Genomic DNA, 14,483 nt, shown 5'->3' with positions numbered 1-14,483 from the left:
AGAACCACATTACCATGTGGAACAGGACATGCGGAGCTTCTTGTGGTGCATGTCGCACTGGTATACCCAAACTGTTAAGTGGTGCGGTTGTATAACGCCATGAGCCTTTTCTGGCTTTCTACTCAACAAGTTGTGTTTTTGAGTCAGTAGCTAACTTATTTAACCAGGAGTTACAATTCCTGGAGTTGATTTTATGTTGACTAAAACGCCATAAGCAGCATAAAGTGTTAAATGGTGCAGGATATTTATTTGGTAGTAATGCAAGTTCAACCTGATTTACCTATCTCGAATACAGCTTTTATGTTCCCGCACATCCCAGTTGTTAATGACAATGACGCATGTTTTCACATATGCTGGAATGTCCTTTAAATAAAATGGTCGCTGTAGAATTGTATTTCCTTGTAACCACTGGGGTCCCTGCATCTAACATCAGCGCTTTTTTTATTACAGTTTTGCCTAAAAAATAAATAGAACCTTCGTTTTTATTTTTAGACACCATCTTCTTCTAATGGGAGCATAACTCTCCTCCAGACAGGCCCTGTTCAGCTCAAGTGCAAAGATCGTGAAGCCACACTCCTTCTTTCGGATGAGTTTAGACTGTCTTTGAATGCCCACATCCCAGATTTCCTCAAAAACCTATCCGGTGTCACTGAAAACTGCACTACGTGCACTCCAGTATTCCGGGATTAGTGGGCGGTGGTGCCACTGCACCTGTTGCACCTTCGGAAACTACAACCCAGACTCAGAGACTGACTTGATTTTGAGATCAGGGCTTACTCAAAGACACTCGTTATTTACGCCTGTGACTGCCTCCGCATTATAAGTAAACAAAGGCGGATGCGCCTTCCAGGTCTACTGCTGTTCCTTGGAATTTATCGCTGAGACTTTTTAAAAAACCTTTATTGATGAATATGTTTTGCAAGCACTCTAAATCCTGACTATCTGTTTCACGTCCAATTAAGCGCATAAAAAAGGAATGCAAACGTTCATAAAGATTTCTTTTTCGTTTGTGCAATGGACATTTTATGATTTATTTGTTAAGGCGATCGTTCACGTGCAACAGATGAAATAATAATACAAACATTGTTGAATGTAATCTACAAATGGGTTTTAACCTTAATTCTCTAACATGTATCATCTCTGTTAAATATATCAAAGTTTTGGCATTTTTAGAGCCCATGTCACCATGCCATGAGGGCAGCAGCACTCTATCAATTTGTTCTTGAACTATTAGTAGCGCCACAACGCCGAGCAATAATAGAGCCCACCAGGAGCAAACAGGTGATGGTCTTCAAACTGTGGTGCGAGCCCCCTTGGGAGAGAAGCAGTGAAGGGAGGTCAAGACTCTGGCCAAGAAGAGCACTTAATCTGGTCCAGGCAAAAACAGACAATCCTCCTGCTAGCAGAGTGACTTTTAATGTCGTGACCCAGCTTGGATAGGTGTCAAAGGGGGGCTCCAAGTAACACGCAGCACCGCACCCATCCACTCTGATGAAGGCTCACACCGTATACATTTTTGGGGTGACAAATCTGTTAATAGCAGGTTGGCAGTTATGTACGAGCAGGGCCACTGGAATTATGCAGTAGGAGAGGGTCAAATTATGCGGCAGGGTTGAGTAAATTATGCGGCAAGAAAAGCCAAATTATGGGGCATAATGCAGCACATCTTTTAATAGTATTTCTTCATTAGACCAGCTTTGCCATAGCTCTTCAATCCCTGGCAGCACAGAACTCAGGATAATGTGATGTATTGCCAAAAACTTAAGGTATCAAAGGCAAGACCTATTGGTTATGCCAATGCTTGTCCTTTACTAGCTTTACACCCAATTCTTCCCAGGCGCGCTTCTGGGTCATTTCAGTTGACTCACCTTGGCTGATGGGTGCCCATAGTTAGGCTTTTTCGGTGCTGCCACTATTAAGGTTGGTGCCCACTACATTAAGGTAGCAATGGCTTTTAAGGCATTTGGAATAAAGAATACCTGTGGGGGTTCTGTTTTAGGCTGATAAAAATGGCGGCTGCAAAATGTATTATCATGATGTTATCAAAGTTGGAAAGGATAATATTAGCGCACCCACTGTAAAAAAAAGAAATCCTGATACCTGCTTAGAGGTCGGCATGTCTTTAAAAGCACTATCAGTGTGAGGATGAGTTTCTGGAACATCTGGATCCACCCAAAGATGGTGTATTCCTTCTCAGCCTCTCCAGAGTGCTGCTTCCTCCGGTTGGCTTTGCTGCCTAAAGAAGGAAGCTGATGTGGCTCCAGCTGCTTTTATTTGCTTATGCTTTATGATGTCATCTTCTTTGTGATGTAATTACTTGCTTGCTTTATTGAGCAACATTAAAGACGTATATGCATAATATTAGCCTTTGGGTCTTAATTACCTGTCTACATGTTATGCCACGGGTTTGCTTAGGTCCCATTGTGAAGGAGGGTTCATTTGTTAGTCTTATTTTTTCATGGGGAGGAAACTGACTTCCTTGGCAAAACAAAATTGTACTGTAAAATAACTGGTAATGGTCTGCATTAAGGATCCTAGGCCCTATTATTACATGGGCACCTTTCTTTGATGCTAAATGTCCGCACCATGGTATTTTGGCTCTGATGGCTACTTACTTTTCCAAACCCCTCAAAATGGGTGGCCTTTTCCAACTGATGCGGACCTATATATTTCCTTGACATGACATGGGCAACCAAGAGATGGTCATCTAAAATCTAAGAGAACCCAAAACATAACTCCCTGTACCCTTTAATATGAGTGGGCAGGAGTTATTGGGTGGTAATATCGTAAACGGTATTACTTATGAAGGGGCAGTTGTAATATAGCAGACATGGACCACAAGTTGATCCCCTCAAGTCGCCTATAGAATGAGGAGGAACACAATTGAATAAGTATTTCTAAATCAATCAATCAATCAGGATTCATAGAGCATGGCTAAGTACCCGTGAGGGTATCCAGGCGATGGGAAGCAAGATGCCGAGGTGTTCAGTCAAACAACCAGCCAAGTCTTGAGTCCTTTCCTGAATTCCAGAAGAGAGGATGTGGTCCGTAGGTGATAGGGGTGGACATTCCAGGACTTCGCCACGAGGTAGGAGAAAGAGCGTCCTCCAAAGTTGCTTCGGCGGATGCAGGGGGTGTGTGCCAGGGAGAGGGAAGCGGAGCGCAGGTGTCTGGAGGGTTGCCGGAGTTCAGGCGGTGGATGATGTATGCTGCCCTTGATTGTGAAGGGCCTTGTGGGTGTGGGTCAGCATCTTGAATTGAAATCTCTTCTGAATGGGGAGACAGTTCATACAAGTAAACTAGGAAACTAGGGGTGTTTACTGCAGACAAAGTCCACTAGATTGTATTCAGTGGTATTACGGGGGCACTCATAATGAGTGCAGAAGTGGGCACCATGAAGATTTAAACTTGGAACACATCAGCTATTTAGGTACAAGTTTTCAGAGCAACATTACATACAAACCCCACCCCTAGACCCCCATCTCAGAATGTTATGTACATTTCTCTGCAGGAAACATGCATGTTTACAGTGTTGTTTTTTTTTCATTGTTCTGTGTATTTATACATGCTACGTATTTAATACAAATATACGCAGTGATCATGGGTAGTGCATAGGAAGGGAGGCAGTAGAGGGATTACAGTGGCGTGAGGAAGGCTTACAGTCAAGGCAGCGAGGGACGCGACAGAGCTATGGGTGAAGATGGTGAAATAGGAAGGGTGGGAGTGGAAACTCTTCAGTTGTGGTCTGGCATCAACTCGTCTACCCTTTTGACGAAGTGTGGCTTGAGATGTTTTTTATCTCTATGATGAAGTGTGGAAGGAATGGAAGCTGGCAGTTTGGGACGAGAATGGTATTCCTGGTCTAAGGAACAAATCTGGTGAATGAATGTCTTGCTCCTCATCTCCTCCTTCTCCCATGTCCTCATTTCTGGTCTAGGATGTTGCATCACCACAAGTTTTAATCTCAGTCACCAGGTAAGGTGCGGTGCCAGAGTTGGCAGAGTTAGCTGTCTTCTGTGATATTGACACAGTTCTTTGTATTGTACCAAGGGTATAGCCAGGAAAATTAAACACCTCCCACTTAGAACCATGTCTGAAGCTTTGAGGGAAGGGATGAGACAAGCAAATCTGACAATCATTAAGGACTTTTCTCCCCAGGAGGAAATTTTGAAATTCTTAAATTTCCTTCTTTTTGATCCTCCATCCATCTTTCAGGTTTGTTTTACCTTCATTTTTCCCATCCTTCTTTGTGTCTTTTTCCATCTTCCTTTTATTTTTCCAGCCTTTCTTTACTTTTTCCAACATCCATCTAATCATCCTTCCACCCATCTAAACATCCTTCTTCCTGTCTTTTCCATATATCCTTCTTTATCTCCATCCTTCTATCTTTTTTCCTTCCTTCCCTTGTCATTCTTCATCCACCTTCTCACCATATACCCACCCACCCATCCGCCCATATTTCCTTCCTTCATCCGTTCCATCCGTCACTCTCTTTTCTTTTTATTCACCCTTCTCTCCAGTCATACTTCTTTCCATCCACCCATCATCATTCCTTTTCATCATCTATCCCTTCACCCTTTCTCCATTTACCTCTGCATTCATCTATGTCTCCACCCCCTCCACCCATGCCTCAATTCACCTCTTGAGCCACCCATCTCTGATCCAACCATCCTCTCTCCATCTTCCTCTACATGTATCCACCCTCCCTCCCTTCACCCTTAGACAGCAAGAAGTTGTTTTTATAGCTTCGTGGAGACCAGAGGCTCCGATCCAAGTTTAAGACGCCAAAATGTTTCACGCTACACAGAAGTACCCAGAGGCACTGACCTCCGCTCAAGCTGCTCACGTGTGAGTGAATGTGTGTGTGTGTGGGGGTAATTACGCCCTGATTATAGCTGTTGTTCCTTGTGGTGTCCTTCATTGATGTGACTCAGAGGTGTGTTGTGTTCTATTCACCTCTATCCCTTTTTAATGGCTCCGCCTTTGTTTCTAAGTTACTTTGGGCTGAGATGGTTTTGGGAAGGGCAAAATATATCAGTTCCTTCAGGACTGTTCAGCACAATTGACGTCATCAAGGTGAGCATTGTAAATGTACTTTCAGAGTGCAGATATTACTTATAGTACCTACCTGACAAATTTACAGGGACAATTGGGTAGCTTTCTATACAACATGGTCTTAGTTAGTGCACAGAAGAGGCGCATCCCAAAATGGCGACGTGCAGTACATTTCAAATCAGACAACTTTCAATTCCATTTACAAAAGCACCCCTCAGCCTGATAGTCTTCTCAAAGGCAGGACTGGTGGTGGCTCTGCAATCAGGAGCAAAAAAAGTAAACAAGTCCCCACCTGGAAATATTTGTGGATCATGTGTTGTGATATGTTGTCCGCCAAAGGCACAGTGTTAATTCTTGTCCAACAATTATTCTAACCCCGGTTGCAAAGGAATTACAATAGTAAATAAGCAATATACATCTAGGATACAGCTAGGTCACTTATGTATCCTGACACGGAAGACGCAAGACGTTTGAAGCGAGCAGGGAGGCCGCAGTATTTTACTCAAGTAAGATGGGGGTATATGGACTGTTTGCTTGTGTATCTCTCCGTTATTAACTTATCATTTAAAATCTATGAAATCCCGTAGACTACACGCAAAACAGGACGTGTAGTTGAGTTCCATTGAAGTTTTTGCGCTATAATTAGATAGTATAAGATTCCCATTAGAATCGTTGAAACTTGGGATCGTCTTTGGTTACAAGCGTGAATGGAACCACTTCAGGCAAATATTTGCCCCTTTCGCCGTTCTAACAGAAGACACCAATAAGAACCTGTTAGACACACCTTGCGACCTGAACATTTTATAAAAGGTATAGATAGTTGATAATATAAATCCTTTAAGAGGTTTAAACAACTCCAGACCCTTAGACAATAGTATAATTAGTGATACCAATAGCAGGAACATGAACAAACGTTCTTTCATGTTATGTTTTTTACAGATTTTATTTATTTTGTTGCAATTTCAAGATACAACACAACCAGGTATTGATGTACTTATAACATATAACACAAGCTGCAATACTTAATGATATACCAATAAATTTGCTTTCTTGTTAAAAAAATGCTTTCTTCTTTTTAGTTCATGTATCGTCACATAAAAGACGTTACAACATAGACTACAGGCATGATCACAGCTCACCTGTACTGTCCATAAAATGAAAGTGTTTTTTTAAGGTACATTTGGTTTTTTAACTATTATTGTACTGGCAATCTAATAGTGTGTAATTACAGAATCTTTTTTCTTCATTTTGCATTTTAAAAAAAGATTATCAATTACCATTGCTTACTACATCGGCGACTCCTACAAACGCAACTATTATGGAATAATACTACAAAAAAAGTACGATGTAGGCAATTATAAATACATTGCAGACCGATAATATTTAGGTCATGTCAAGATAGAACCATTAGAACTAGATAATTTGGTAACAATATGGGTTATATATAAAAAAAAAAACATTTAAAAAACGTTATATCTATGTCATTGTGTTTTTAGGTATCTTCGCAAAAGAAAGTTAATCCTCCCAATTGAAAAAGGGATCGATGACTTTATCTGTCAGTTATTACTCCAATAGGTAAGTTTACAGAACAAAGATGGATCATGTGTTGTTGTTTAGATGTATTTACGGTTAGTGTTGCAAAGGGAAATTAGATAATAATGTATATATATGCAATACAGAGAACGCAAATGTAAAAAAAATGAAAAAAATATTAATAAATATGTATAAGTATTACTGAAGATGTACAATCTATTATGTTGTTGTATTATTTATCATTATCTTTAGAAAACTCTGTCCTGAAGAAGGCGGTTGATCCATGTTACACCGAAACGCTGCGTCGACTGCTTTGTAGTATTCTTTGTTTTATCCACATTTCGTCCATTTTTTATGAAATTGTCATTTTGTGCTCCGTATTATAAATTTGTAATTTTATTTGATTTTTAACAGTGCTACACTACTTGTGTTAAATGTTTAAATCTTTAAATAAATAATTGAATAATTTTACATGCTGGTCCTGTTTTACTATTATTGCTTATTTACTATTGTAATTCCTTTGCAACCGGGGTTAGAATAATTGTTGGACAATAATTAACACTGTGCCTTTGGCGGATAACATATCACAACACATGATCCACAAATATTTCCAGGTAGGGACTTGTTTACTTTTTTGCACAAGATTACCCTGTCCCTACTTAAGTCAATAGGGTTTCTCCTCCTTTTTTCCATCATCTGCAATCAGGAGCACCCCCATCCCACCCCATCTAAATAAGGCGGGACGACAGACGTAGGAGGCTGGAGCATCTGCTGGCTTTTATGTAGAAGTCCTGTTACAGAACATCTCTGAATCAGGCCCTTAAAATGTAAACTAACCTCGTTCAATTTCATCTCATTGTGGCCATATATATAGATGCCTGGATCATGATTATAAGGTTCAGAAAGGGAGTAGATGGTATCCTTTGAGGATAGATACCAACCTCAAATAGACTGAAGCAGTAATGTGTACTTGCACCCATTCCATCATTTTTAGTTTGCACAGTAAATTCATAAGGTAAATTAGCACTCATATGGTGTGGCAGCACCACAAATGGATGGGAAATAATTAAAAAAAGATTATGCTGCATTAAGAAAAAAGGTGAAAACTCATTTCTGAATAGGTAAAAAATTTAGTACAGTCAATTTGCATAAATATTTTAATTTGATTTGACCTCAATTTTGAACCTGAAAATGATCTTCCTGAGTGGCAAGGTAGGGTGACAATTCTTACATGCGGACTGAGAAGTTATAGCACAATCTATGTGGGCTTAATGCTGAAACCATTGTTCATAATGTTTCAAGACTAAAAAGCTTTGATTTTGTTCTCTTCCAACATGAAACTAAGTGTTTTGTGCAAATAACCAAAGAATACTATATAATAGAAGTGCCTCCAGCTACTACTGAGATTGCGAAATTCACCCCACGAGCCTTTATATGAGCCTGCTTGATTAAAGTAGCAAATGCATGGTTGGCTTATTCCTGTTGCAGTGTCTTACTACAAAAGTTAACTCATTACAAATATCTACATTTCGATCTCAGCTTCTTGAAATTAAGTAGAATAGGTTGAAGTTTCACTTTAAAATAGAATGTACAAATAATGTTCCTATATAAAGAAAGTACGTGCATTTTTACTGTCCTGACCTACCCTCTTACCGAAGGAAAAACTACCTTAAGATCACTATCTTAATGCTAGTTATTTAGGTGTAGTACTATTGTATAAAAGATGCATATTTTAGGAGAAGACCCCTGGTTAAGATATGAATACATTCAGTTTAGCTAAAAAAAATACACCTTGAAATATTAGTTCTTGAAATGGGTTGAACATATAAGAATATTTGAAATTATCAATGAACTACAATAGATAAAGCTTGTAATATGAAGACATGTACTATATTTTAATGTCAATTGGTATTAATTAAATTCTATATTAAGTGTTGACAGTTGACCAGCAATTCATTATAACTAAGATGATATATAGTTAAAATGCTCTATATGTTTACTCGATTTGTTTTTTATGGTTTTATTTCTAGTTCCTATCTGCATTAACAACCATTCTATTTGTGTATAGTCTTTTTTTTAAATCCAAAGACAATAAAAGGGATGCTGAGCAGTACCTGTATGCCCAGTGTTGCTGAGCACAAATCGGGGATCTTCAGGGCTCCTGTACCCCTCAGGCTGGATCGGTGGTAGGGACGGCTCATATTCCACTTCGGAAGACTGGATGTTGATTGGGGACTGAGCGGTACCTCCGCAATCTGGGTACGTGTCCGGCCAGTGGTCCTGTCCATGTGGGCCTTCAAAATAGAACGCCATCAGCATGTTAGCATACAAAGAGAGAGGAATAGCAAAATTCTTTATCATAACCTCCTACAGTTGTCTCTGCACCATCTCTGCAGTTGCTACCACTGTGAAAAATGCCCCAATTTCATGGTGGCCAACCTTGCCTTTGATAGCGAGGGTCTTTTCCAACATCCTCTCTCCAACCCACAGACAATCGTAGGCCACCTGTACCCATGCCACATTCTAGAAATAGCACAGCCCAATTCTATAGACAAAAATATAAAAATTCCAACATTCTTTTCCCATCCTTTCAACACCAGCATTCCGTTTTATATGCAATATGGGACCCAAGATCAGAAAATTCTTATTTGGGAGGATGAATCCACACATTGGCCCTACACTTGCAGAACACAGTGTGAAATTCAGTGGGATATTCTGTTCAGCAATAGGTCAGTTTCCGACTCATAGCCGAACCAGAAGGGCAGCCTGCAATAACCATGCAGGCGCAATCTTTCTGTAAAGGGACTTGTTCTGAATCCCACAGGAATCCCATAAAACATTCACCATGGCTGCCTCTATCGAGTGCAAACATGTGGGTAGCCCCTCTGTCGCATCTTTGTGGCCTCTACGGGGCCCGAGCATTTTACAATAGATCGCTGCATTCAGTGGATGCTTCTGGGTTGCTTCTCTGTCGCTCCTGGGTGTACTATATAAAGCTCTGCCCTAGGAAGAAAATATTGAAACCTGACTGTTGGACTGTCATTAATAAACACCGTATGCGACTTAAAGGAACTGGGCATTAGGGTATTGCCTCCTTGATTTCTGGCCTTCCTTTGTAAATTGCCTGGTTCATTTGGTGGGCTGTTTGCCCGATGGTGGACTCAGAGCGAAGAAGGCCGGGTATGCCCGGGAGCAGAAGAGTTTCAGCCATGGCTATGCTTTCTCTTGTGGATGCCTGAAGGGGGAGATACCCTTTCATGGCTGCTGGTCTCCTGTGCATGCCTTTGGGATGCTCACCCGTACATCCAAGAGTGGACTATATACTTCATCTTTAACACTTGTCTATATCTGGTGTATGCATGTGGGTTGCTCCTCTGTCACACCTGGGTGGACTCTTCAGGTCATTAACCATGGCTACCTATTTTCAGGGCATGCCAGAGGAAAGGTATTTATTCACAATGGGATGCCACGGGCCACCTTTCTCCTCTGCCTGTCTGTGAATTACTTCTCTGTGGGTAGACTACACAGATTACAATCCATGTCTGATTGTACCGAGTGTCTGCTTGCACTTTGTTCCACTGGCACTCCTGACCCAACTTTTCATATCCTTTGGCATAGCTGCGTGCATCATGCTACGGGTTACCGCCTGTCGCTTCTGGATGGACTCTATATCTAATTTACTATGACTGCCTCTATCAATAAATCAATCAATCAATCAATCTGGAGATGGTAAAGCACAACAACACACTCATGAGGGTCTCAAGGCGTTGGAAGAGGTGGCGGCTCCGTAGTGTGCTGAGGTCATCTGGAGAGCCAGGTCTTGAGGTCCTTCCTGAACTGGGGCAATGTGGAAGATTGCCGGGGGTGGATGGGTAGGGTGTTCCAGGCTTTGGCTGCGAGGTAGGCAAAGGACTTTTCTCCCGTTCTAGTCTTGTTGATACGAGGGACGGTGACCAGAGAGAGCTGGACTGATTGCAGGTGTCTTTTGGGTGCGTGGAAGGAGAGTCGACTGTTCATGTATGCGGGTCCGGTGTTGTGAAGGGCTTTGTATGTTTGGGTGAGGAGTTTGAAGGTTATTCTTCTTTCGACTGGAAGCCAGTGGAGATAGCACAGGTGTTGGGTGATATGACTGCGACGGGTATGTTGAAGATCAATCTGGCTGCGGCGTTCTGGACAGTATGGAGTTTACAAAGGAGTTTCTTATTGATTCCAGCATAGAGAGCATTGCCGTAGTCCAGTCTGTTGCTGATGAGTGCGTGTGTGACGGGTTTTCTGGTTTCGATTGGAATCCATCTGAAAATATTTCAGAGCATGTGGAGGGTGTTGAGGCAGGTCGAGGATACGGCATTGATCTGGCGGTTCATTGTGAGCAATGAGTCTAGTATGATGCCGAGGTTACGAGCGTGGTCCATTGTGGTGGGGTGATTTTTGAGGGCAGAGGGCCACCAGGAGTCGTTCTATGAGGAGGGGGTGGAGCCAAGGATGAGGACATCTGTCTTTTCTGAGGTGAGTTTCAGACAGCTGTTCTTCATCCAGGTGGCGATGGCTTTCATCCCTTCTTGGAAGTTGTGTTTGGTCATGTTTGGTCCGTTGGTGAAGGAGATGATCAACTGGGTGTTGTCAGCGTAAGGGACGATGCTGAGCCCATGGTTCCTGACTATGGGTGCGAGGGAGGCCATGTAGACTTTGAAGAGGGTGGGGTTAAGGGGGAGCCCTGGGGCACTCCGCAGTTGAGCTCTGGTACCTCCGAGAGGTAGGGAGGGAGTCAAACCCCGCTGACTTCTGACAGTGAGGAAGGAACGTATCCAGTTGAGGGCCTTGCTGCAGATGCCAGCATCATGGAGTCTGGTGGCTATGGTGCAGTGGGAGACGGTTCAAATGCTGACGTGAGGTCCAGGAGGATGAGGGCTGCCATTTCGCCCTGGTCAAGGAGGGAGCAGATGTCGTCGGTGCAGGCGAGTAGGGCGGTCTCGGTGCTGTGGTTGCTTCAGAATCCAGATTGGGAGATGTCCAGGATGTTGTTAGCTTTGATGAAGTTTGCTAGCTGTGTGTTGACGACCTTTTCGATTTATTGGCTGCGAAGGAAAGCAGGAAGATGGGCCTGAAGTTCTTGAGGTCCGTCGGGTCCGCGGAGATTTCTTTAGGAGGGGGTTGATTTTGGCGTGTTTCCAGTCGTCGGGGAAGGCGGCAGTCTTAAAGGAGCTGTTGATTGTCCAATGCAATTCGGTGTGATGGCAGAGGCGGCTCTGTAGAAGATGTGGTGTGGTCAGGGGTCTGACGGTGCTCCAGAGTGGCTGCTTTTCATGGCCTTAAAGGTGTCTTCTGTCGTGAGGGGGATCCATTTGAGCAGGGTCTGTTGGGTAATGTTGCATGAGGGGGGATCTGGAGCAGTGAGGTGGTCTTAGTTGTCAAAGTTGTCATAGATCATCCTATTCTTGTGGTGGAAGAAGATGTTGAGTCTGTTGCAGAGGTCTTGGGAGGGTGGGATGTCTGTTGCTTCGCTGCAAGGTTTGGAGAATTTCTTGATGATGGAGAAGAGCTCTTCAGTGTTGTGTGTACTGGTGAGGATTCTGTCTTGAAGGGATTTCTTCCTTGTGGATTTGATGAGTTGGTGGTGTGCTGTGGTGGCTGCTTTGTAGGCGGCGTGGGTTTCCGGGGTTCTGTTATTCCTCCATGTCTTTTTGAGTCGTCTGCAGGAGCGTCTGGATTCTTGGAGTGCAGGGTTGAACCAGCTTGCTTTCTTGATGTGTTTTCTGGTGGCTTTCTTGAGGGGGCGAGTGTGTGAGCGCAGTTTGTGTCCGAGCAGTGGATGTTCCGTGCTGCGGTTTTTGCATCTGACGTGGTCGTGGTAGGGTGCTGACGAGGGTGGAGGTGAACTGGTCTTTGGTGACTTTGTTCCAGCTTCTGCGTCGGAGGCGGTGGGCATGCTTGTTTACGGTGGGTTTTTAGTAGGAGAAGTGGATGCAGTGGTGATCTGTCCAGAGGAGTTCGTGGTGTGGCTGTAGGAGACGCTGTTTCCTCCGGTAAAGACGGGGTCGAGTGTGTGTCCCACTGTGTGCGTGGGTGCGGTACTAGTTGATCAGTGAATTCTGCCTACCAAGCCCTCTCCCACAGAGAAGTGTGCCACCCATCCGCCAATACGCAGTGATGCCTCATCAGGAGTATTGAAGCAGTATATAAAGGCAACTCCAATACCTTACTAGTACACTAATTCTGTCCCAGTGAACACTGATCCTTCATCCTGGCATCTTATATTTGCATCCGTGTAAGCCTGTCATTCATCCTGGCACTCTAGCTCTGTATCAGTGAGCACTTGTCTCTCATCTTGAATCTTAGCTTTGTGTCTTACCGTGCAAGGTGTTCCATAGCCTTGCATTAGTGTACTCTTACCCTTCAAGCTGGTAGTGTAGCTCAGCTTTGGTTCACTATTATCCAACAATATTTCACCAAATCAAAGCCTAGGCTACTTTTGGTTTTCACAGTGCGCACTAGCTCTGAATTCATGTACTCGGACACGTTTCCCGAATTCTGTGACACTATTCTCAATACATCGATTCATTTAGTTACCTCTGATAGTGTATCTCACCTTATGTTTGTGTCACCAACCCTCTCCTGTAAACGTGCAATGGTTTAAAGCCTCGGTGTGAATGATCTGCCTTCTGCGCTTCGAAAGAGCACCAATCCCAGGCGTCTCTTTCCCCGGGAAGCTGCATGTGATTCAGGCTTTCTTATGCCTTCTGAATGTGCACGGCATGTAGACAGAGCTCTCCCTGCACATATGCTACAACTGTAGACTACCCTCTCCCAGTGGATGTTCAATATCTGCAACAAGCTTCTTGTTTGTGAATGTGCAGGCCCTCCAAAGTGCTCTCCCCCGAGTGTTTCTTCCTCTAAATACTTTTCTTTTGCAACATATTTCTTAGCCATCATGGCAATACATGTCGTGGACTCTCAAGTAGGTCAACCTTCTGCATCCGCACTAAGAGTGAAATAGGCGTGCATTCCTGAGCACTGGGCTATACCCTCAGGATCTTAGCCAGACCCCTAGAGATGCAGTTGATGCCTCAGCTGGTCTGCCAGCTTCCTCCTATCGAATATAAAAGAGGATCCTCTGAATCTGATGCCTGGAGTCCTCTTGGAGACAAAGGAAGATACTGTTCTTGAGGGTGCTGCACACAAAGATCCAGCAAACACATTCCTACCTGTTGTTAAAGAGCGAGCTTTCTGCCCTTTTGTTCCTGACCCTATCACTGTGGGGGTTCTCGCTGCCCGCGGACCTCTGAGACGCTTCTGAGGAGCTCTGCGTTACTGTTTTGAGTGGTCCTCACGGTTGTGCACCTCTCCACTACTCTGCTCCTTCAGGTTCACCCTGTAGGCTGCTCATCTGCTTGTAGTCAAGGTGCTGAACCATCTCCACTGGCCAAGCATCCAAAATGTGCTCTACCGAGCGTAGTCTAAAAGGATCGCCATAGCTCTCCGCCTTATACACCTTTATGTGTTCATTCAGATGTTAAGTGGCGCTATGTGTTCTTGTGTTGTTTCTTAATTGTGTCTTTACATTTGCTCCAGTGTTAGTGGGTGTCTTGTAAACCTTCCTTCCAAGGGCCTCCAACAGGCTCCCATGTGCTTCTGCTCACTTTCATTCAGTTTCTTATCGCCTTAATTGCAATGAGAGTCAATAAAGTAACATGGCTGCCTTCTCTTCCACTCTCCGTTCACCATCTCCCACGCCTAATTCCCATGAAGCCAGCCTTGCCCGTGTATCACTTCCTGCAGACTGGTCAGCTACTCTGTCTTTGTGGGTGTAAAGGAGGGCTGAGGGACAGACACCAGTTCTTTAAAGGTCTCTAAATTCAGCTCCAATACTTCAAGCGCATTCTTAACAAGTCCTGTCT

The 14,483-nt window shown here is 43.4% G+C and overlaps 1 protein-coding gene across 3 annotated transcripts in view; it reads right to left on the bottom strand.

Annotated features, from left to right (window-relative positions):
- CA14 (carbonic anhydrase 14) overlaps nt 1-14,483 on the bottom strand; it is a 181,361-nt gene that overhangs the window by 123,832 nt on the left and 43,046 nt on the right. For all 3 annotated transcript variants that reach the window (XM_085638099.1, XM_085638098.1, XM_085638100.1), the window contains exon 3: nt 8,703-8,882. In XM_085638099.1, coding sequence (XP_085494225.1) covers nt 8,703-8,882 — 180 coding nt within the window. The remainder of the gene's footprint in view (nt 1-8,702; nt 8,883-14,483) is intronic.

Source organism: Triturus cristatus, chromosome 12 (assembly GCF_964204655.1).
Source record: "Triturus cristatus chromosome 12, aTriCri1.1, whole genome shotgun sequence".
Classification (NCBI taxonomy): Eukaryota; Metazoa; Chordata; class Amphibia; order Caudata; family Salamandridae; genus Triturus; species Triturus cristatus.
This window is presented reverse-complemented; position numbering and strand designations above follow the sequence as displayed.